The following is a 26,369-nucleotide window of genomic DNA, read 5'->3' on the forward strand; positions in this document are numbered from 1 at the left end:
GAAATTCATTACGAAAAACTCTAACAGTCACATATGTCCTTAATTTCAGAACAAACATTCATAAAGCTTGAATGCTTTGAGATTTTATATTAAATTGTGTCAATAATGTTATATTAAAATTAATATGAAATAATAAAGAATTAAAAAGTCTTCGACTTCAGGGTGTCATAGTTTATTTATTAAAGTGGCACAAACGCAGTATCCCAATGGTTACGGTTACATAACTTTTCAAATGTATATTTTGTTTTTTGATTTTCCATTAGATTGTTTATCTCATTTCGTTTCCGTTATAATCGTTAATAGGTATATAAGTTCGTTTTTTTTCTAAGTAAATATAATTTTTAAATAATGATAATGACCCCACTTGACATTATCCCTAAGTCTCTATATTATTAATGCCGAAGAAGTATAACAGTAGATAACAATTTTGTCTCAGTTTATATTTAATATTCAAATGTCACAAAAAATTATGAAATTTGAAGTATTGAACGTTGTTATAAACAGGGAATTTGATACGAATATTCTTCACCCATTTCATTAATTAATACCCTTTAGTATCGAGGATAATCCTACCAAGTATGAGAGAGTATTAACTTTTTATATCTTATAGCGTCCTCGTATACGAAAATCCGTAATATTCCCGACCTCAGACACCATCCTGATCCGGTCGAGTAATCCGGCTTAAGGCTGATCCGTGTAGTGTATACATACATGTATATGTATGTATGTGTGTGTGCTATGAACTGGTGACAAAGAGCTCGTTGGATCTCTCTACTTAAACTTTGCTAACATTCTATTCGTATTTTCTTATTATATATTTTTTATTTATATTTCACGTAATATTTGAATTATATCCGTTGTTGATTTTATTTGAGAGATAATTTGATATCAGCCTCTTTAAGTATATGCTTTATAGACTTTTTTAAACGAATTAAAATAACCTCTTATAAAAGGATTTTGTCTTATAATTACTTTATTTTCCTTATTAATAACTTGATGGCTTGTATTTGTATGAAAAATTTAATATCAAACATATTATAGGATATCCGTTTTGTTACGCAATAATTTATTTTTCCTTATTTTTGCGTTTTATTTATCTTTTCTAAAACCGATGTGACGGAGAGAGATCACAAAAAAATACCTACTCTTAGTTCCGTCTGTGTTGAATAAAATAGATTAATTAATTATTATTTTTTAATTATCTCAATAATTTAAATATATTTACTGTATTGCCTAAATTATTTTCCACAGCGCGACAGAACTCAGGAGCTGAGGACAGTAATCTATGGGTTAAACTACTGATAAAAAAGAGATAAAACGTTTTTAACTATTCTATTTTTGCATTCATAAATATCTAATTGCTTATTATAATTTAAATTTTATAATAAACTGAGAATTTGGTGATTAAAAATTATAATATATACGCTATAATCGGCTCAAATTTGAATTAATTATTGTGATAATGTCATAATTAAGCAAAAATGTGGTGCCTTGAAATAGACTTGATTAATCTTAATATTTTTTAATTATGATAATTGATTTTTATGTAAAGAATTAACAACTGTTAATTAAACGTGTGTTTGTTAACATATGTTTTTACGTACATTTGATGTACAACTTTCCTTAGCATACAATTATTCAGCATTGATTTATGAAAAAAAAAACACATTTATAAATAATTTTATTTGTATTATTAAGTTTTATTATATCATATAGTGTTCAGTAAAAGAGATTTTTGTGTTAATTTTTTTTAATAATTGCAAAAACAAATAAATATATATATAAAGTGATGAAATCGTAGATTATTCTAATAACTACGATATACAAATATGTATAAGTAATGCGAATATTCTAATCAAAATATTTGTATGCATTATATGAATATATATTCAGAAATTCTATTATCTAAGGCGATATTCAACTAAATCCGGATTCAAGTAATCCCGTCGGAGATGTATCCCGGCCGGTGGGTAGCGGCCGCCTAATCTCTTTATCCGGCTTACTCTGCTTAGTGTGTACTAGCCTTTACTATATGAGCCTTTCCGTGTTGCTAAAAGCTCTAAAAATAAGCTTCACCTAGAACTGATTCAGAAACTATCTTTGATTTTTATATAACCAAAAATTCTATTAATTCACACTCATCCAAAATAAAGCTTTAACGCGTTCTATTAGAGATTGTATTCGAAAGAGTTGATTATTCCGTATCAGCAAGAATTAGTATAATCCGCGGATCAACGTACGGATTAGCTGACGGTTAGCTCACGATTAATGCCGCTTTATTAACGTCCAATCGCATATTACTATTAGTGTATTTTTTATAATACTTTATTAAATCAAATTAGATTTTAACAATCGTTTATTTTTACAAAATTAACATCTATTTGTTTCAACAAACGTCACGAAGGGACTGGCTGATAAAGAAGCCGAAAAAAATAAAAAATATATATTTTATTCGATATAAAAGTGTATATATAGTATATTAAGTGACTCTGGAGGGTGGTTCTTCCATCAATCACTAACAGATTATCCGGTGCACTTCAACCCAATTAGAATCGTGAATTCAGCTTCACGCACACAAACAACCTGACATACCGCAATCACCTACATCATGTTTTATTATTAGTTGGAATTATAATAAACCTTAATATTAAACCGATTTAAAACTAGGCTTATCTTGTTAGTTGCGCTAAACACATTAAATACTTGCAATAATATCTGCATTATAACAACCTAGATATAATTGTATGAAGGTTTTTTTATGTAAAACAATACATCATTATTTAATCATGACCGGTGTTATACGATTTTATACTTTACAATGTATACGGTAAAATTTATATTCGTATAAACTAAATGTCTGGCTCTTTTGAATTCGGCGGCAACAACAGAGACGCAATCAGCTGAGCTTCCGATCAATCGATAAAAAATCAAAGTATAACTTTGACCGCTCACTGCGGCTGATCCGAAACATTTGTCAAGATCAAAGTTATTGGGGCTCTGGGGGATAGCGAGAATACGTGAAATTTAACTCTTAAATCAATGATAATATTCAAACAATCAATATGTTTATCTATGTAAAGTGTTTATGAATCGGTCTCTTTGGTTGAGGACTCGTAAAAACCATAGAAGTGACTAGCAAAGGAGTCGGGCGATCAACGGGAACCCGTCTGGCAGGGTTTGTAGGGCTTAATGCGGCCCTTAACAAAATCTTAATCCCTACAAAGGGTTAGGAATATTATCTCATTATATACCCAAGAGCTTTTATTCGCGTCGCTTCCTTGTTTTATTATGCAGTTAAATGTTTTGTAATTACATTTATACGATTTAGACGGCATAGTGAAAGTTTATGTTACGGTTAAGTGTATCTTTTTATAGCAGTTACAATGTCGGTAGAAAAAATGTTGTTAACTGCAAGTCAGTCTGCGTGTAAAGGTCTCATTGTAGTGGTCAATGTTACGAGAAAGAAACCACCAGTGATAGATGACCTCCTGTTAATTTTACTCGCTGTATTAAACTAGTTTTATTGTAGCTGGTCGTATAATTCAGTGGAACTAAATTATATATTTTTGAAATTCCAATTATTGGAAAGGTCTTTTGATAATAAATTGACTTGTGATTAAATATTATATAAGCTTTTTTTGAAATTTTTTTTTATATGTCAACGTGACAGATTCGGGTCAAATAGCATTATATTCGTCCGAAAAAATCCATGTCTTTGTAAATTAAGCAACACTGTTTTATTTTTTTTTTAACAGAAAACGAGGAATATATTTTTTAATACTTTATATAATCTAAACATGTAAACTATATGTTTTTATATATAATTTTTAATTTGTTTTTCAAGAGACTGGATTTTAGAAAAAAATATTTATCATCTACTCCCGTTTTAAATTACTTAAAACTATATGAATTAATCATAAGCGGATTTTGATACATTTGAATATTTTTTCTAGAAATAATTTTTTGGCTAGCTCGTTGTGGAGAAAACTTGTGTTTCAACTTATCATACCGGTTGGTAAATTGGACCGAAGTTCCGTTTTCCCATTTTTGGACCATAAGGAATTAAAAATGTTATCGTGGTATGCTCATGAATTAAATTTTTTGAGTGGACAAGTTATTAACTACATAGTTATTTACTTGATTTGCTGTCTTCTCTAATAAATTAACAAAATCTTGTTTTTAATCCTATGTTATGACCTGTATTCTTGACAATTCATAAAATTATACGTCAGCAGCGGTTTATATTTGCAGAATTTGAAAGTGCATTTGAAACAGGTGTAATTAATATTTCAGTTCAGGGATATCTCGGGACTTCTGGAGATTAGCGCAGCTGCTTACGTCCCTCTGTCAGAATAATCTGGTGACATGCAGAAACATAAATTTAGCTTCAATCGGCCATCCAAAGCCCATTAATCGCGGATTCTGTGTGGACGCATCTTAAATGTATTGTTATAGGGTTGTCCTTAGATATACATTTTTATAGTGTGATTTTTCGTTAATGCGTCGACTTTATTGGTGACTTAATAATATTCCGTGACAGATCCACATTACTGAGGTTTCATCGAGAGTGGTTTTTTTAAAGTATTTGATTTTATCTGTAGTTCATTATAATATAAATGTTAATTAATGTTCAATTTGTGTTAATCAATACTAGAAATCATATGGATATAAATGTTTTAAGAGACTCTACAAAATTAAGAATTTAATGATGTGCTCTGATACATATTGATTAAACGTAATATATTCTGATGTCTCAATCAAAATTATTTTGTTGGGTTCGGACGAATGATAAAAAAATTCGATAAAAATAAAAACAAATAAGCAACCCTATTTGCTAAACCCACAACTAACATGCACACATCGCACTGCGACCACTACCGGTGTATCTCCTGAGATCTGATAAGATTCAAATAAGGGATTAGAGTGGGATGGGGATAGGATTTGCGGACAGCACCTGCGTGTACGAGCGGGACGGATGACGGGATTATCTCCCTACAGACCGCGCCAAGTGGCCGCATATACGTAGTTGTGTTTATAAATAAGGTACTTTTTTGGATGTCCAAGGAAAATAGCTCTTAAAAGGATTTGCAAAATCATTATTACAATGTCGAATTTAACATATTGTGCAAGGTTTGTTTTTTTTGCTTATATTGAATATGTTTTTAAATAATAAAAAATCCGTTCAAAAAATCCGAGCTCATTTTGGTTTTGTGGTAATCTTTACAAAATAATTTCGTAATACACAAAGAGCACGTCACCTTGATTATGTTATCATTTAAATAAGCTCGCAAATCGGTTATTAAATCCGAGGTCGTATCACGATTGATTTAAAACAAAATCCTGTTTTGAGAATTAAAATTTTTCAAATTATTATAACATATTGGTGTTTTGGAATCGATTATTCAAAAGGCTAAAACTCTCTCGTTATGTTTAGGACAGTATTTTTATACCTTTTAACGTTTCGCCGAACTAATCCAACGGCTTATCTTGGGTTTCCAGTTGGAAACTAAAAAAAAACGACTGCAAGGGAAACTGTGCTACAACATCAAGGGCTTAGGATTGAGAATTGAATGTGATGAGTTTTTGGGGTTGCAATAGTCAATGAACCTCGCAATGGGGTAAAACCACGACCTACCATAGGGAACGCTGTATTGACGATAACTGTTACTGTTTTTTTTACTAATACACCAATAAAAGATTACCGGAATATATTTATTTCAGTAATTTAAGGCTATCGACACACTTGCATTAGTAAAAGTGAATTCTATATGTATTGTTAGTAATGGCAAAACAAGTAAAGTTAAAAAACGTCCTTAAACTTACATATTTGTTTATTGTTTTTAACGAGAATTTAAATAATAGAAAAATAAATATAAACCATTAATATTTTTAATTACTAATACATGTGTATCAAATATTAATATTAATTAAATCAGTTCTGAATAAAAAAACGATTGATAAACTGGTAAAGTACCTACACATTAAATACAAACGAGTCTATTAAAGTTAAATAAAACATAATTCATTTCCTACATCTTTTTTTTATGTTAAAGATTTTGTCAAATTGACAAATTTTTGTTTTTTACTTTTCTTTCGAGTCGTTTGGTGATAAATGTTATCAGTTATAACATCAGATTAATTTTACATCCCGTCTAACAATGGCGAATTTTGCTAGGAATGACTCGCGGCTTCTCGTGAAATAATTGATGGGGATGTGATTTTGACATCTTAATATTTTAATTAATTTTAATTTCGACACTTTAAAATGCACATTCGATTGAATCATGATTAAGTTTATTCCTTTTATTAATAGTTACGGTTGCTGTTACATTATAAACGCAAAAGTTCGTTATGTTTGTTTGTTTCTCGGTCGTCAATAAAATACAGAACCGGTTTGGATAATATTTTTATATATGTGGAACAATAATGGCTATTTTTTTTATCCCTAAAACGCTGTGGTATTAGTGAAAAGTCTATAATATTAAAATATATGTATATGCAAAAAATTCGAGCAACATTATGTAAATTAGTTTTTGTTCATTATTCAATTAACAATACTTTAGTAGTTTAAAATATAATTAAGATAAGAATAACATCTTTTACTATTTTTAATTCGAAAAAAATATTATTTTATATATATATTTTTTTAAACTTAGAAATAAGGATGAGCGATCAGCTTTGCATGTTTTTATGTTGTTCAATAGTTTAATATCAAAATCTCATATAATTTTATTTGAATCTAATTCCGAAATGACAAATGAAAACATGACTGACAATTCTTTGAACAAAGCCACACAGACTGCATTTGTCTTTGACAAATAAATATTATTTCCGTCTCATAAGAAACATTTTATAGAGATTTAAATTATATTTCAATAATAAATTTTATATATTCTTATTAACCTAACTCATTATGAATAATGTCGATTATCTCACGCTTAAGCCACTATACAAATGTACAAATTTAAATAATTTACAAATATCAATACGATCTTATCATTATTAACTTAATACCCGTATTGCTTCAGTGAGTATTATCCGATGGAAAGATTTACACAAACAAAAAACCGGATAAAACTACTTATACGTTTAAAACAACGCAACATTTTTTGTATAGCATATAAATTAATCTTGTAAAATAAAAACAAAATTACATATACTTTATGGTGCTCAAAATAATCTATAGCCTCGTTTCATTTGTTTATATTGAACGTGATAAATTATGACAATTTGTTAATAAGTCTCAATTAGATGTTATATGACGCCAAATTTGTATTGAGATACACATAGTCTTTCAGGGGATGTTTCGTTTTTGTTTAGGTACGTGCTTCAAATCGTTTGATGTATCTCGCATCGACTTATCCAATAAGTTAATGCTGCCATTGATTTTACTTACCTTTCTTTCAATACATGTCAATATTATTACATGAAATAAATTGGCTTCGGATGTAGGGGGAGATTCGAATAGATATTTGTATGGTTTTGTTTATTTCATTCAAAATAATACGAGATGAGGTTAGGCCAGAATAAAGATACAACATGAATGTATGTATATAATAAACCTATCTGCTAAACTAAATAATGACTCCCCTCTCTGCACCGTTTTAAGCGCCAGATTTCAATAGAGTATAATCTCGCCGTAATGAATCTCCAATCCGGATCAGCGTGTCCCTGTAATGGCAGAAAGCTGGCTGCAAACGAGCACGTTTTAGAAAAACTTCAATTATTCCCTGCGTATCTATCTACTGCATAAACAATTTGTTTTTCACATAGTAATTTATAATAAGCAAAAATAAAATCTAACATATTATTCTCAGATATGTATTTATGTTCAAGAGTGAAATATTCGTAATACATGATCTTACCTTGCCATGTATTGGGCACTTAATAGTTATATCTCATTAGCCATATAACTAAAGAGGTCCGTACCTAGATCCAAACGTTTTATCTTAATTTGAACATCTGATTCCATCCAATAAATTGTAAGGGCCGGACGACACTAGGCTAATCCCATTGGCTGGCATTAGAACGGCTTTGTGCAGACAGATCGAGCTCGCACACCGAAATTACCTAGCAATTGGTAAGCGAGCCGAATTGCCTACGGGCTCAGCCTAAATCGGCTGCAGACACTTTTATTGCCCGAGCAAAATCCCGCTGACCCGGACTTCAGTCGGACCCGACTCCGTTTTATCCCGGCCCCGTTTAATCCGGGATTTGACGTCGCTTAATCCGAACCCATGTCGGATATCGCGTCGACACAGGCGCTTCTACATTCTAGTGTTCTATATTGATTCCGGACTATATTCTAACTTCGTAGAAGCAATACAATTGTGTGTCACATTAATATTGAGAATAAAATGTGTTTATATATATGAGGCTTCAACCAATATCGTAGTCATAAAATAATTATAGATATTTATTGCGATGAAATAATTCAATCTCGTCAAAAGTAATCCGTAAGTATCATTGTGTCACAGGATTACGCGTCGTGAAATGCATCGCATTCGGATATTTGAGCCCAATGATAATAAAATTGTATGCAAAAAATGAGCAGATTAATTTGTGTTTTCATTGGGTGGTGCGTTATGCGAAAAATTGAGTGCTCAGGGAACAAATGAAAATGATCGCCTCGTGTTACTTTATTCCGTTGAATTGTCATTTACAAATGAAATAATTATTCCAATGTTTTATATGTATTGTATTCTGTACTAACTATTTGTGTTTGATGTTATAATAGGTTTAACTAAATAGAAATTAATTATTCTAGTTTCGGTTATACAAAACTAGATATAATCAAAAAGACGTAGTTGAGTAATAAATGGTACATTTGCGGACGTCGGTTTCAGTGAAATTCATAATAATATTTCGTGTTTAGAAGCCAAAATTATATTTGATGGTAAAGTGAATAGTCGCCTATTCCCATTTTAATGAGGATTATAGTTTCTAGTGCATTTAGAGCACTTCGCGCGGTAAAATTAATTACTAAATTGTGTCTGTCTGCGCCAGTCTATACGCGTGCGATTCAAAGCCCAACGCTCACATTCGCACGCAATTTCCCCGTTCGCTAATCTAATCCCCCATTCATAATGACTGTTTCTGTATATTGGAAATGTCATCTAATTGAAACGATCATGTTTATGTTATAAGAAATATTTAAATTGTTGGCACATCGCTTACGTATCTGATGAATAGATGTAGCAATGATAATGTATAATTTATATTAAATTAGCAAAATATGTACATGGAATTGAAGTCTAATTATCAAACAGCAGTCAGAAGCTATACATGGAGATCAAAGTATCCATTCAAATTTGTATCCGAAATCACTAATGACCTGCGCTCGCAACTATACATTAGGACAATTTAGACGATAATGCCGCTAAGTCCGCTTCTACACTAGCGGTATTACCGCGCGATGTTAATTAGTCGTTCATGTGGCCGCGGCCTAGCAGCGAGCTTTTAACTTTTCAAATGCGTTCATTAAGTGCATACAGATTATTTGGTTGCCATTTCACCCACTATTGATTGGGATATGTGATTTGTGGTTGTGTTTGTTAATATTTATACCTACGTTTATCATGTCAATAGTTATTAAACGTTTCGGCGCTAACAAAATAATAAATGCTTATCCATATTGATGACTGAATATTCAAATTAGTTTTTTTTCCTTGTTAATAAGTCGCTGGTTACGTAAACGCTGATTTTAAGATTAATACCTCTATATGTAAATTTTGTTAATCGTTTATAATAGAAGTTTTGTACGGATTTGCATCTCGGATAATTTTCGAATTAATTAATTCTGTTTTAGGCTATTTACTTAATGGTTTCAACAAATTAGTTTTTTTTATGTGTTATATATCTGAGTTGTATTATTAATGTGTATAACTATGGTAAAAGCACGTGTAAGCAAAAGTCAAGGTACAAAATTGTTTTTAATCCAATATCCAGTCGTAAGCTTGCTCGAAATTGAGTTAAGGTACTCTCGATTACAGAGTTTTTAACTTCTGCTAAAAGCCCTGCCGCATGGTGAGTCATAATAATATAATAAGTATAGCTAAAACAATCAATACATTTCCAACCTATTACTAATCACCTATTTATTATTAATATTTTTTTCGAAGCGTTCATAAATATTGTAAAATATATTTTCTGCTGTATATATTATTAATTTCTAAGTGAATTCAAACAAACACAATGTAAACACAAGTGTAGTTATAGATCTACTGGCTGTCTTACGGTTAAAGCCGGCATAATCCACGTCCGTAAGACGTTGCTTGTTGCTCGTCGTGGGGCTTCGGTACACTGCGGAAAAATTTACGGGTTAGCTACATAGTTAGAATATTTTATTGTTACAGGTGCTTATAAATATGATATCTATTGACTGTTTGAATTTGATTATCTATGTTATTTACTGTGGTATCGAAATATTATGTTAATTTATAGGATTGATAATATTAATATAACAGAGTTAACTGTATCTAACATGAACGATTCCCAGTTCGTTAAATTGTTAGTGTTTTGGTGAATTAGCAGAAATTTATTTATATGCAGGTAAGAGTGTCTGTGTGCCGAAGGTCCAAACACCGCAAGATTTAGTTAACCGACGCACATTGTTTCAGATTAATTATTTATGGACGACCCCCTCACTGCCCGCAGGGTAGGTTTAGCTCCCAGACATTCTCCGATTCCTCTCATGCAAAGTACTTGTCTTAAACCGACATCGGCTGGCAAAGTTAAATATTAACAAGTAACATCTATGTGAGGGTTATTAAAGTTGCTTTTCCGTCATCTGAATAATTTAAAGGTCCTTTGTCTTCATTGTCCGATGTAAAGATCCCGGGGTTTGCGATGACCACCTTGTCATGGCGGGCTTCGCTGTAAATCTACGCTGCATCTTCGCCTTGGGTAATCGTTTAAGCCCTACTCAGTCGGGTTGCCCAATAATGAAAATCTATTCCCAGTTCTATGTTGATTAAACAATATTATTATGTATTATAATCTAGTTGAAGAAAATCAATATAACTCAGCCCTCCGGTGGGTATCAAGTTATGTGTATTTTTAATCCTTAAGGCGTAGTAAAGCACGTAATATGTAGAAACCTTCTTAACATAACAGGATTATCGTGCAGAGGCACGCATTTCAGGGCCGGATCACTCTTCACCATCGGCTCGGCTAAGGCACAGATTTTATTACACAAATGAGATTAATACACGAACGCACACGAGGTTGCGTAAGTAGGCTTCTAAATAATTTGTTCGTCGCTAGGCGTTCGTTAAACAATCACCAGCTACTGTAGAATATGTCCCCAAGTATCATTGACGGATACGTGCCGACTTGTTCCTTATTGTGAGATTTCCCGTAGCGCTCGCTACATCATACTTTTGCGATGTCAATTAAAATGGAAACAAGAGTTGTTCCATCAAAAAGGTTATTTGTAACGCAGAGACAATCGACGCTCCGGGCGAAAACTGACAAACGACGTTGCGATAGCGAACGTCTAAACCGAGCTTTTGAACTTCTTTGACGCGCGATTCGATAAGCGTGCCACGTTTTATTGTCTACCGATCTTTACAATGGTGTTCGTTTGGAGAGTTTTCACCCAGTCGTAAGTAGGTAAATGTGTTAGCGATTGACGAGGGACGGGACAAAAGGTTGAACGACACACCGCGTGTATTCACTGTAAGTTGCCGCTACGCCAGCTAAGATAATGATGACATTTCCTTCTTCAGCCCCTGTTCATCGCTATCAATTTCATTTAATTTGCTGAGACGTTTCATTAATACGGAATTCGGTTAGTGGGTTATTGTTTGATATCTGCTGTAATTATTAGGGTATATGTTTTTTTTACCTACATGTCTTATGTGCGGTGTAATATTTTTACCTTAAATCAATCGCTAACAATTTTAAGTATAGTATTAAAATTAACTTAAAATAATATTGCACTGTTTGTTACAAACATTTCCATAGAGTTTTCTACGTAAATATGACAAATGAAACGTGTAATTAAAACGACACCATCTGACAGCTTGTGACGCCTACCATTATTGTTAGTTATCTGTTAGGGTGGGCTTACTCCAGATCTGTCACAGATAAAATGAAGCATTTCAGATGTAGACTAAGTTTTTACTGCTAAATTTATATATACTATTATACATGTACATAGATTATAATACAAGTCTATTTTAAATCCTTTACATATTAAAATGTTTAGTTTTGACATAATTTATAAGGCTTATAACATATTGGAATTAAGATGTATATTTTTAATGATTTATAGCCGGCCTTGATTTCAAATGTTTAATTTTAACGATGTTATTATATAATCTGCGTCGTAAGAAAATATATCATCATTTAAAAAAATTTTATGAAATATAACTTACAAGTAAATAATAATCTCACGGTTAGCGTTAAACATATTTTTTATTAATGTAATCTTTTACGTAAAGATTTGGTTACACTTGAATATTTTTGTTGAATTGAGTGGTATTAGTAAAAAATAGAATAGGCAAGCCATTAAACATTTTAAAGGTAGTCTAAAAGTGAAATATAAAACCTGTAGATGTTGGGAAAGTTGAAAATAATTTATTTTAATTTAGATTGTTTCCATGCATCACACAAATAACGGCTATAAAAGGAGACGTGTGATGTCATCAATTAATCTGATCGAAATCTTTGACAATAACAATAAATTTAAGTCGTCTAGCAAATCTGATACATTAAAAGAGAATGGAATCTTAACGAGTGGATAATTTAAATATACATTTAGGTGTATTCGTAATACTGAACATTCAACCTTCAGTTTTATATGATGAATTTGTCGGAAATTTTATTTTTATGTCAGTCATATATTTACATATACATAATACATAATACATATTATAATATTGAAGCCGTCCAGAATAAGGATAAGAAATCGAATGATTTATTTTATATACATATCGTGACTTAATTAATTATCATTTAGTGTACTCGTGTGGTAATCAGGTAAAACACCTTCTCACAGAAGATTTCCTTAGCCAGCAAACTCGGAACATTTGAACTTTAGACGTCTGCGACGGCGGCCACGTGTTTCCTTACATCAGGATATTTTTTATGGCTTACCGTCCAGAGAATTATACCAGTAGTAACACAAAAAAATATATATATACATAATAATTTGTGTTTCCATAATATTTAAATAAATGATAAAATATCTTAATTAAAATAAAATCATAATCTATTATAACTTCTTTGATAAAATATATTTGATGTCTTTTTCTGTGCCAATTCATATTTTATTATTACTTTTCAAAATCAATTCTAATTGACTCTAAGTATAAATAGCCATAATGTTAATATAACCTATGGATGTATAAGCCTCTTCCTTCGACCCTTGTAAGAGTATTTTAATGTACACAAGGATATATGTATTGTTTAGTTGAGAATTAGTCCGTCTGCGATGGCCAGGTGAAAGTTTGTAAGGGGATTACTTGACGGACTTAGGTGTTGGCCATACGTCACTGTCCTCGATTTGATTATCAAATTTGGTTTTAAAGCTCAGTTAAGGGCTGAATCTGAACTAGCTTAGTCTGGATATTCAATAATAATAATGTTAAAACAACCGGTTATCTTATATAAAATATTTAAATTTAAATTAATTCGTTTAGATATGTCAATTTCTAGCAAACCCGTTTCAATTTGCATAGCTTTATCTTAAACCCGAACACGAGTAATGAGGTATTAATGAGGTTAATTTAGAATCATTATTACTGTTTTATATAAAGAAGCTGTAGCTATAAATAACAATCACACAGATAAACTGATCCCAAATGATAGCAATTTAAGATAATAGCATGATAAAAAGTCACATTACCCACAATATAATCAGAATGTATCAACAGTGTTGAAGTGTTAAAATAATTTAAATAGAACTAGACGATAGTTTACTATGTGTTTTTAAACACTTTCATCTCGTCTTCCAATGAATAGGATTACTTAAAATTATTCTACGCTTTAGGTCAAACATCAATACTAATATAAACGAAATGAACGCGATATAAATTCTACGTAATAAAAATTATATGCACATTAATAAATAGATTATTTCCAGTACGAAATAGAGTAATAATGTTAAACTGTTATCTATTCTAAATATCATATAAACGTTAGATATCACAAACGCATAAACTGACCGGCGATTAGTATTTGCCAGGTTTCAGCATCCGGCACGCCATGTAAGTAGATCATCACTCACGAATGCAACACACGCAATATCCATTGTAAACATATCTATTTTTTTTAATCTCGTTACGTATTGCCAGTTGGTTTATTTGTTTACGAAATAGAAATTGTAATTATATATTAATTTAACGTTAATTGTAATTACTTTTTATCGAACCTATCCGGGTGCTGGTTGAGTACATCGCCGTCTCATTGTTAATTCTTTAACAGCATCTTAATGTGAGTTGGAAGAGTTTGAATTAACATACTTAAATGGGATAAGAATATTAATTGTAAGGATTTGTTCACATGTGAATAAGAAACGTTATTCCTTATCGAAAGGCTTTTGTGTCCCGTAATACTTATAGTTGTATTCGGTACTTAAAATTATTAAATTCTGTATGCCTTGTCGCGTTCAGTAATTCTTGATCCGGGTGACATGGGGGTAGGGGCGTGAGCTTAAGGTGAATTTGATTCAACATCTCTTCTACATTGGTTTAAGTTTTAATGGCATGATGGGGCTTAATTGACTACCTTCAAAGTATGTATGTATGTACGTTTCATTTAATAGAGTATACATATAAATATAAAGATTATTATCTTTACTGGTTTAGTCATTAGTTTAATGAAATATATATGCAATAATCTAGAAGACGATCAAATTTTTTTTACTTCGATATTTTAAAAGTACCTACTAATAATACTACTTTTTTCAAATCGTAGTGAAAACTGTAACTCAATTCTCAAAGTTTAAAGTTTTAATTCACACTACTTACACGGATCCTTGACAGCGAACCCTTTGTTAGCTGAACTCTTCAAGAGTACTCAGTTCGGCTAAGCTTTCTTTTCCCTCTTCCACTCAAGAACGGCTAAGCCTCAAATGTTCTCTCTCATTCTTGCTAATTGCTATTTTATGTTAGCTAATGAACATTGTACTCGGCTTTGCAATTTACAGAACAAGTTCTTTAGACGATTAGCGTACTAGTTAGACGTGTCTAATCTTGTCTATAGTTGGAAATAAGCAGTGTTTCCCAATTTTGTCACTCTAAAATTTAATACACTAACATTAAAAACAACTTTTTATTACAATATAAGTTTAACGCTTTTAACTTTATTAATAACAAGATGAGTTTAATATATTAAAAAACATAATTATAATAGATACTGCTAACAAAATAAACGAAACAACATAATTATATAATAAATTAAATGAAAACTATTTAAATTCAGTTCCATAAATCAAAACAAAACTATTTTTTTAATCTATATACGGTTTCAAACGGTTTTGTAGTGACAAAACATTCAAGCGAAATTGAAAATGGAGTATCAACAAAATATTAATAAAGTTGGTAGCAAAGCTGGGGATCCAAGTGACCACGGGCCGGCTTCGGCGAGTTCAGGACTAAATCTCAAGTAATCCAGCACGATATTATACCATAGGTGATAACCTGAAACTACCCTGCAAATCTCAGGGACTAAACAACCCGACTGGAACTATTGAAAGTTACTTATGCGATTATTACGGACCGAAATTTTGACTATTTTAAAGTAACTTTCCTCACAAACCAAGAGCGGCATTATCTAGATTATTGTCCTAGCAAATTTATAATTTTGTTAAGCGTGACTGTTATTTAACCGGTTATAGTGCTATGTAAATTAGAAGCTCGGGAAAGGTTATTGTTTCGTACGGTTATTGTAAATCAATTGTCGTTTGGATGGGGTTAGCTTGTATTGTATTCATTAATTGGCTGTTTAAGGAAGTTTTTATTTTTTGATGAGGAAGAAAACTAATGATTTATAATGGCGGAAGCATGTTGATAATTATTTTCCTCAGTCCTTAGGGCTTCTTTACACAATTTAGTAAAAAGGGCATTGAGGCAAAAACTATTTAATATCGCATTTAAGAAGCATCTCTCAAAGACGGACGGTAAAAGCATCGGCACAAAGCAATCTCTCAACGGCCGCGCCGCCAGAACAAGGATTAATTATTATTTTAACATTTCACTCCGTTTTTTGCCGGCTCGCGAGCAAGTCAAAAGCATTGCATTTTCGCTTGAAAAGTTGCTTAATAATTAAGACGCCTTCTTAACGACAGCGTTTCGACGTCTACCAGCTTAAGTGTCTGATTTTTCAGACATGCGTTAAAGGAAGAAGTTTTTCAGTGAAATTTTGTTTAAGTCGTCTTTAAAGTTACGTCAAAGATCTGATACAGAAATTTGCTAATACAAAAATTTTAAGAACATGAGTATTATAAATTAATGACTAATAAGAATTTTATAATCCAGGTAAAACCTTGCCTGTGCATTGTGTGGTGGAAGCCGTTGCGTCATTGGAAGAAGGTGTTTGGAGGCGAAGGGCAGTTGTTGAAACTGACAGCTATGTCATCATTCCCGCTGCTACCGCCTTCCATGAACTCGTGCCAGCGGCCATGATGCGACTTGGATACCCCCACGAGCTAGCTGCTTCTGCGAAAGGTTATATACAATTTTATTCAAAACTTATTCATTAAAAACGACGAAGTTATACTGTGGCACATATAAGGTAAAAAAAATATTAAAGAAACTTTATTTTGTCCCAGGTTCAGTGGTAATTAATAACTGGAAGCCGTTGCCGTTCGAGCGCATATCCGATGGGCCTTTAGCCACTGTCGGTGAAGTGTTGGGTGAGTTGACGACCGTGGCCACCCTTAGGATCCAACTGTTACGGCCGAGACCCACACCCTTGCAGGATATCAAGGACAAACTCCTGAGACTTTTGCTACTCCAGAGCAGACCCTTGTTGATGTCGACTGGATGTCCTTTAGATGAGGTATAGTTTATTTATAATAATTTTAATTTCTAAATAATATTTATGAGACCAAATTTTGCCACTACGTAATACTTCAGTATTCAAGTACGTACTAGGTACTAAATATATTCACACTAAAACTTATGACAGTATTATAATAGTAAAATACTCAAATGTCAGCGAACAGCGCGAAACGAAGCATTAAAACCAAATTCTTGGCGACAAAGCGAGTTCGGTACAGTGAGCTGAGCCAGATTCCCAATGTCCCGGCAATGTTACGTTCTTTAATACCTGATTGTAAACCCGACCCGTACACAATGGCCACCCCTACAAACCCCCCACACCCCCCACACCCCCAACCCCCTGTATTACTTTGTACTCATTGTTTTCAATATTTAAGCTGTATAATAACTGTATGCTCCCAATTGAAATATTTGTGGTAACGAGATTAATGTTATTAAAATGGTCTGTTTATCTATAAATAATACAATTAAATAACTCCGATATTACTATTAATATAGAATGGATTGATATTTATATTTAAATATTTTACTGAATTTTGGCTCTTATTATTTTAAAAAGAAGAAAAGAAAGTTCATGTAAGATGAAATCAAAACATCTTAGGGATTGTGAATATATTTACCAACTCACAGCGACTTTACATTTCAAAACATACAACGAGGAGCTCATCAGAGCGGATTTTAACGATGAAGACAGATTACTAAAGTCCCGCTAAGTATGTATTCGGTTGTTATAATTTGCGAGGTCTGAGTCCCTGTTAATAAGTATCATCAAGAGAAGAATTAAGGAAGCATTTGTTTTGATGTTAACAGCACTCTCTGTAACAATAGCAATGCATGTAATTTTCTTTTATAATTAAGGTATAATCTTAATTCCAATAAAATTGAAAACAGATTCCTTTTTATTTTGAGCGTAAGATTTGATCGATTTGTTTATATTTTGGAAGTACCAATTAGCGCTATTATTCTCTCAGCGTTTACGTTTTCTTTGGTATCATAAATCCCTCGGAGAAAGAGCAATTTGTCGACGCGATGAGCATCTCACACGGGATCTTCATACATAATAAATTTAATTGAATCTCAGACTCATCCGCGCTGCCTTATTATGTTTCTAAATAAATATAATGCTGTTAAAGTGTTAAGGGTTTTAAAGGAGATACGCTTTCATCGATCAAATTAATGTTTTAATTGAAAATTATTTCTCATAGATTTATCTAGAGAATTATCTACATTTCTTGTAGGTCATCGAAAAATAAGTTGCTTAAATAGGTCTTAATTATCTATATGAAGTAAGAATTGAACATAAATTGTTATTGCAATAATTTATTTTTTAATTTAAATATCATTTAACATACAATAAATGTTGTTACTATTTACAGTTATCTTTACAGTTATAATAAACAAAATATACAGTCTATACGTCGTTCCCGTCTTACCAACTTGACGCTGAACGAAAGAGGGGTTATAGGAGTTTTAGATGTACGAACGCTTTTGATCTTATTAATACCATAAAATAATGCTTTATAATCATATTAAACGCAAGGTTAACGCTCAAAGCGCGCCCTTTACTCCGCCGCGTTTCGGTTTAGCGATATCAATTAATCTCGGGATACGAGTACATAATATATAATTTAAACCTATCTAATATATGAAAATTAAAAGATGCTTAACATTGTATGCTGTTATTAGAGTAGAGGTAACGAAAATTATGGTAACAACTGCAAAAGTAGAAACAAATTATCAAAAGGACTCCCAAAGGAAATGGATAATAAAACTCTTTGAACATCTCTGTTAAGTTAAACGCAAGATGAACTCAATTCTATGATATTATGGTAATTTATCGCTCTTCAACTTGAACCGCCTCGATTTTAATTCAGGGCGAACTTTTAAGATGTTCGGAAACACTTCGATGTAGGGTTACGAGAACGCCAATGACGGATTACTTTAAGATTTTAATCATAAATCTACTATGACAATTTTCTATATAAAAAAAAATGTCACGCAATAATAAAAAAAAGCAATCTATTTGCATTAATCATCTATAATTTAGATAGATAAATTTAGCATATGTTTCTAAAATGTTACAATCGTCACTCACTGGTACATTTCAGAATGGAGCGTTTAGGAAAGTTGAATTATACTTTTATAATAATCAATTAACTAATAATTAAAACCGTATATTTCATCTTAATAACAATTATTAAGAAAAGGTGATTAAAAGTAAAAAATGTTTAAAAGTACAAACAGAATTTTAAACTGAGATTAGGTGCACGTGACAGACCTATCGCTTAGGCGCCAGCTCTCCTAAACCTTACGTAGTTCAGTAGACAATATCTTAAAGCAAATATGGCTGCACTATTTAAAAACATAAAACAAAGAGCGGATTAACGTATCACTTGAGCAAGGTGTTAGTGACTCTGAGTTGACATGATTTATAATCACAATCTGTGTTTTACCTAACCGTTTTACTTGCTTTGATTTGGCAATAGCTGACAAGAAAGATGACGTTTTAATCACTGGGAATTTTATCTAAACTGTCGTAACAGTAGCTGTTATTTAGCAAATTGTTTAATATATCATGTTTGTTGCTAGGTTTATTAAAATACTAACCTGTTCTTGTGTGATGTAATCACAGCCAGCCAGAACTTTATTTGTTTAACAAGTAGAGCAACGTTTTCTCATCAGGCCACTGTCGAAACATTTTAGAACAACCACTTAGTCCATATTGGTATGCCGGCGCGCTGTTAAAGCATTGTAGGTGGATGCTAATTGCAAAGACGCCCTTCCCGCTCATTGTTTTAGAGCAAGCCATGATTGAAGTTTCGGTGGCGGCGAAGAAGTGATGCTCACTAACCACCGAGTAAACATATGCTCGCATCAGAACCACATCGACCGCTCGCGCATGACACATACATTAACAACCGGCCTAATATTTTCATAATCTAATGGCGATGTTCTGTGAAACAATGCTCGCTATTTGTTCTTACAATTATCTATGTATCTGTTACCAGTTAGACCGACCTTTTTAAAATCGTCTAAAATTGTTTACTTTACTTTTTTTTTATTTGCATTGACTTTCTTAACTATGATTGTAAAGTGTATTTTAGGTAATTATTCTTTGTTACAGGTAACGTTAACTCAGATTTGTCGTGGACAAGATAGGTCTTCGGGTCCTCATAATTTTCATGAACCGACAGAGGAAACTCGTCGTAAATTTGAATCTTGGTGGAGTGCCCAAGTTTCACCTCGCCCCCCACCATTCAGTCCGCGGCGCTACCCATCTCCAGGTCCTAAAAATCGATCCCCTACACTTAACACCATCCCAGATCATCTGCACCCAGCACTACAGACCGTTCAAAACCAATATCCAACACAAAAAACTAGAATGAGAACAAGTTTTGATCCCGAACTAGAACTACCAAAGTTACAACGATGGTTCTCTGAAAATCAACACCCTAGTAGGCAGCAAATCCAACAATATGTCAGAGAGTTAAATAATTTAGAATCAAGACGGGGACGAAAGCCCTTAGACGTCAATAATGTCGTTTACTGGTTTAAAAATGCAAGAGCGGCTCAAAAACGGGCTGAGTTACGTAATATTGGAGGGATAGGGGGACATCTTGGTGTCAATGGCTTTAATAGCAGAAGTCACAGTCCATCGAATGGATCACTTATGGCTGGTAATGATAACTATAGTTCTCATGACCATAATTCTTTGAAGAGTCCCATGCAATTATCAGGAAGCCCTGGCAGATACCCAATGTCAGTCATGTCTGAAGACAATCTGTCAAACCCCGGATCTGATTTGGAAGATGACGGTGGTGACTTGAATAATGAAGAAAGACCAGAAAGTCCAGATGCTCCACTTTCCCTTATTACTACAAGAAAAAATAATAATGAGAATGACAGGGAGGATGCACCAAAAGAATCTCCGAAACCTCCTGATATAATAAAGGTAATTATTAGAAAGCTGTTGTTTAATGCTGAGCGTTAATATTTTGTTTTCTAGACTTAAAAAATAATATGCATAAATAATAACATGAAATATAATTATTTATGCATATTATATATAAATATGTTGTGTTTTAACAGATAGAATATTTTGAATAAGGATCAATTTTTTAAATTATATCTTAATAATATCTGTATTTGTTAGATTTATATAACATTGTATCTTGTGCTTTTTCTAAAGAATTCATATTTTACAGGTCCATGATATCAAACAAGAGCCAAAGGACTTAAGCAAACAAGAACAAGTGCACTCACCTCAGCGTTCACCGACCAAAAATAGTGACAGCTCTCACAATAATAATAATAACAATGAAGATGAAAATGGAGGCGCCGAAGATCATGACATTCCTTCGGATGAAGAAGTCGTTCAAGAGCGTCATTACAGACCATCGTCTCCTCATCTCGACCGTTTACCGTTTCCAATGGTACCGAATCATCCCATGTTCGGTCACGGTATAATGTACATGAGCCAATACATGGGAGGATTCCCAGGTGTAGGGGGTGTTCCAGGCGAAGGGGCTAGCGGCTTAAATTTAGCCCTAGCAGGCGCGTCTGACGAGCGCCGCAAACGCAATCGTACCTTCATAGACCCCGTCTCTGAGGTTCCCGTGTTAGAGCAGTGGTTTTCAATGAACACACATCCTTCGCACAATCTGATACTTAAATATACAGAAGAGTTGAACAGGATGCCATATAGGCAAAAATTTCCACGACTGGAATCTAAAAATGTTCAGTTCTGGTTCAAGAACCGTCGGGCTAAGTGCAAGAGGCTGAAGATGTCTCTTTACGAGCCGACTTCACCTGGTCATTACTCCCATCCCGGTCATCCACACGCAATTGCTGAAAGAAAATTGGTGTAGGCTGACATCGAAGTTGCATATTATAATAGAGTGTGTAACAATTCTCCTGTGTGTTTGGTAATAAGTGTTGGAACTGTGTACTCACGAAACTCACATGAAAGACTGAATTCGGTTATGGTGAAAAGTGCCATGTTAGTGCTATGTGGGATTGTTTACGACATCTGATGAAAGTGTACTTTAAAAGATATAGAAGTCAAACTGTTCGTGTAGTTAAATATAGTAATAGGTTTGCTTTATATGTAAAAATATTATTGCAATATATAATAACAATATATTCGTAAATACACGTTACAAAGTAGATGAATCTCAAATGTACTAATCAGTACTCCTGTTTTGTATATTATAATTTTTAAGTTTTATTTATTAATTATTTCCATAGATTTAAATAAACTCTGTATATGTTAGGGAGGTAAGGATTATAAAAAAAAACATTCAATATGTTAAAATATTTGTACAACTTATACAAAAAAGATCTATAAAATAAAAAATAATATAAGTTTAAAAAAAAAATACGAATAATTGACGAGTCATTAAGTTATTAAGATAAAAAAAAAATATATAACACATCTAAATGTATATACTGTCTCAGCCTTGGAAGGGCTACATTATCACTTAGTACGTGTATGTAGAATAGATAAGTGATGAAGATTTATATTTACGCACATTCCTTCTCATAATAAGTAGATATTAATCATTCAATCCAAAGATTGATTATATATTAATTATAAAGCTGATTCACACTAGCGCACTAAGCCACCGGTCCTACTGAGCAATGTGATACAGCAAGATAATGAAAAGATCCAAAACTCTTGATAACGAGATTTCTTATTGTAATAATGTATAGGCCTGTCAGACATCGCTTAGTTCAACTAGACATTGTATAAAAGTAACTGTTGCAGTATTTGTGCATTTATCAATTGAGGCTGTTCTTACAATAGCGGTTTCTTGTTTTATAGTTTTAGACACTAGTGGTAACCGCTGGCGAATTGTTTTGTTATTCTATGTTATGCTTGTTTTGTGAAGCTGTGATGATTCCAAATAATGTAAATATTTTATTGATGTTAAATAAGGTTTTTATCATAAAGCAAACGTCACTGAGCTCACAAGAATATTAAGCATTCATTGCTTAGGTATTGAGAATAATTGGCTAAATGTGTACTCCATTCAATTATATAAACGAAAATTTAATGAATATAGTACGATATTGAATATAAATCTTTTATTTATTCACCTTTCATAGTAATTATAATGATTATAAAATATACAATTGAAATAATATATGTTACAGTCGCTTCATGGAGATATTTTTTTATCCACACTTAAAATCACAGTAAAGTAAAGGTTGTATAAATTAATTTTAATTAGATAAAGGCAATACATTTCTTTAGTAATTTGTTTCTTTTTTAAATTTTCTATCAACACACATACGACATAATATAAAAACTTTAAGAGCTTTCCGCGTTATTACTCGTAAAACATAGACATAAATGAAAAGCTCTTGACATAGAATTACCTAATATTTCTTTCACACTGAATTGTAATTTACTGAGTATTTGTTGAGATATCTCTACTTAAATTATAGTTGAATTTTGACTTAGCAAGCCCACTGTTATGAAGTATACAAATAACAACCATAGAGATAATATCTATCATTATCAAGAAAATGAACATCATCTGTCTTTGTCTTTTAAGGCGCATGTTCTAGTATATTATTGACAATTTTTTGCCCATCTAACGCATGTCGTTGTACAATAAGATGCGGAGTAGGGAAAATTTAAACATATTTGGTGCAGCTCGTCTCAGCTTGGCTCAACTCGTATCAGCTGAACATGTAAAATTTATATTTTTACCTCGATATTATTGTTTTTATTAGTGCTTTAAATAAATACTGAGTGGAATCAATAATTCAATTGTTATTATTACTCATTCTTTATTAATAAGTACGTACCTACACGAACACGCAGATTAACCTTTAAAGTAGTCGGATATCTTGTCTTTGATTTTCTGTTTTGTATATTATTCCAGTTATTAAGTCAAGACAAAAGACGCGATTTTAATATAATAATTTTTTTATATGCACATAAAAACTATATTCTTACAAATCTTTAAAATCCTTATATGAATATCTTAAAACTCCTTTATTACTTTTATATGAAAGTTATTCAGTTGCGATAATTATTTATTATAGAACACATTGTCTATGGAGGACACGGAACTTTATCCAAAACTTAAACCGAATTTCTGAAATGATAAAGACGATCGTTCACTGGCGAAGTGACGACAAAGATGTCTGCAGATATCGGCACCGATTACGAATGTTTGACAGGTGATTTGGGTTCCCGACGTCTTCCGCTGTCTCCTCTGTACCACGCTTTAGTTATTGGCTTGTTTGATATTTGTTGATAGAAATAGTGTCATTACAAACATTTAACAAACTCACGGAATGCTAGCTAATAGGTAACCACTGTGACATCATCGAGTCTTGTAACCAATATTTTTTTTTTAATTTTGGCTAGAAAAACAGTCGACTATAAAACGATTCCATATTGTTTGTCAAAAAAAAACATAAATAAGTTCAGGTTGTATTATTATGACACATTCACGATCTATAATTTTAGATTCTTTAAATCAATAGCATATTTCCAAATGACAGATATGACAAAAAATATTGACTGCGCCTCATCGATACTTCAACTGTCTTAGAAACAGCTACATACATGAAGCAAGCTGTGAATCGGGATTATATATACATAAAAACATTCCCGATTTTGATTTTTTACATATTGCATATGTATATATGTCAATAATTGGAAAATTATTTTATACCTGAAAGTGCAGCAGAATTAGCTAACGCTTAAACAGATTTTTCTAACTAGTATATCAGAGAGCGCAATCAAGTTCGTAAATAATTAAATTGAAGGGAGATATTTTAAATATAAAAAAATATTTAGTTTTCAGTTAATATTTTTTACACCAAAATAAAATAATATTATAACTAACACTTTCATAATTTACTTAACAAAACAAGATTCAAACTTTTTGCTCTACTTAAAAAGTAGGCGCTATAAATAGATATGTTTGAAAAATTGAAAACTAAATAAAAAAATCTATTATATTAAGGAACTTTTATTTTCCTCATGAAATTTATTACGTTGATTAGATTAATAAATATGTATATACATTATATAATTACAACATAAAATTTTTGTAAATTTTGCTTACAAGCCTATGCATTCAGAATTAATCTTATTTTAATTAACGATGGCATCTGTACATAGATATTTTACTATCTTGGTAATTTTGTTGGGTATCATGTTTTAATCTAAACAAACTGCCTCAAGTGAAGCCGCGCATTTATGTTAGTTAACCATGGATTATGACGTCCTGTTATGAAGTAATTTATTATGCGCTAAGTAACGAGCAAGACCATCGCCTTTACTGAGACTTTCTAAGGGACATAAAGAACAAAATACATAAAAAAAAGGACTTATATTTTTGTTTAAAATATCATGTACCCAATAAACGTCGATTTCTTCTATAAATATAAACTGAATATCATATCATAATACATCTATATCATATCACATTAATATCATATCATATCACATTAATATCATATACATTTTTTGTAACTTGACTGGGAATTGATTATTACATAAAACGAAACAATGTGATTTAACTGTACATTACCTTCGCTCATAGAGTTAGTATCAAATGGGATGAACATAAAAATACAGACCATTGCTTATACTGGATAAACTATTTGTACAGCGTTTAATTTGAGATGGCTATTAAGGAAAGTGTCATCCGCGTTCAGGAAGTGGTCTCTGTCTATAATAAAACTCTTAAGCTCTTTGCTGCTCCGAAGATTTACGCGACTGACTTAATACACCGTCATATCAGCTGGGATGCTGTCCGACTACAAAGGCGAAGCGGTATTATATATCACTAACAAAAATTCACAAAATATTCCCTATAAATTATGTATTACTATAGAAAATTAATAATTCCTGTAATCATTCATGCAGCAAGTACTGTTTTTGTTATAGATTTATCTTTTCAACTTAAATCTTTGAGGACATTGTAATTTAATATGAAAAATCGCTTACGTTGTAGAGCTACAGTCTTATAAGCAATCTTCGACCGACCCAAACCTTAGTTATGATATAACAAGGCATCGGCTAAGCCGAGTCTTACAGTAGACTTTATTAATTGACATGGCATTTTTACCCTCAACTTGAACCGAGAGGAGGTTGTTTACGAGAAATATTAAAACTCTTATAAAATACTGTCAAGTCAGATTAGAGATAGATATATTTATGGCCTGTCTTAATGTCTGAAAAGAAAAGGAAGAGTTTAATTAAATAAATAAGACAATGATAACGTAATTATCCTTTTAGTAAAAGGATACTTATAAAATGAATTAAGTATTAAAACCTATATATGTGTAGCAAGTATAAAGAAAGCTCACTTGCTCAGAAAAACACGGGAG

The 26,369-nt window shown here is 32.0% G+C and overlaps 1 protein-coding gene across 2 annotated transcripts in view; it reads left to right on the top strand.

The window, feature by feature from the left end:
• LOC116778878 (homeobox protein dve-1) overlaps nt 1-23,086 on the top strand; it is a 47,937-nt gene extending 24,851 nt beyond the window's left edge. For both annotated transcript variants that reach the window (XM_061529856.1, XM_061529857.1), the window contains 4 exons: nt 16,485-16,673; nt 16,778-17,007; nt 20,134-20,961; nt 21,215-23,086. In XM_061529856.1, coding sequence (XP_061385840.1) covers nt 16,485-16,673; nt 16,778-17,007; nt 20,134-20,961; nt 21,215-21,877 — 1,910 coding nt within the window. In that variant the 3' untranslated portion in view covers nt 21,878-23,086. The remainder of the gene's footprint in view (nt 1-16,484; nt 16,674-16,777; nt 17,008-20,133; nt 20,962-21,214) is intronic.
• The last annotated feature ends 3,283 nt before the right edge of the window (nt 23,087-26,369 follow it).

This window comes from Danaus plexippus, chromosome 6, assembly GCF_018135715.1.
Source record: "Danaus plexippus chromosome 6, MEX_DaPlex, whole genome shotgun sequence".
NCBI lineage: Eukaryota > Metazoa > Arthropoda > Insecta > Lepidoptera > Nymphalidae > Danaus > Danaus plexippus.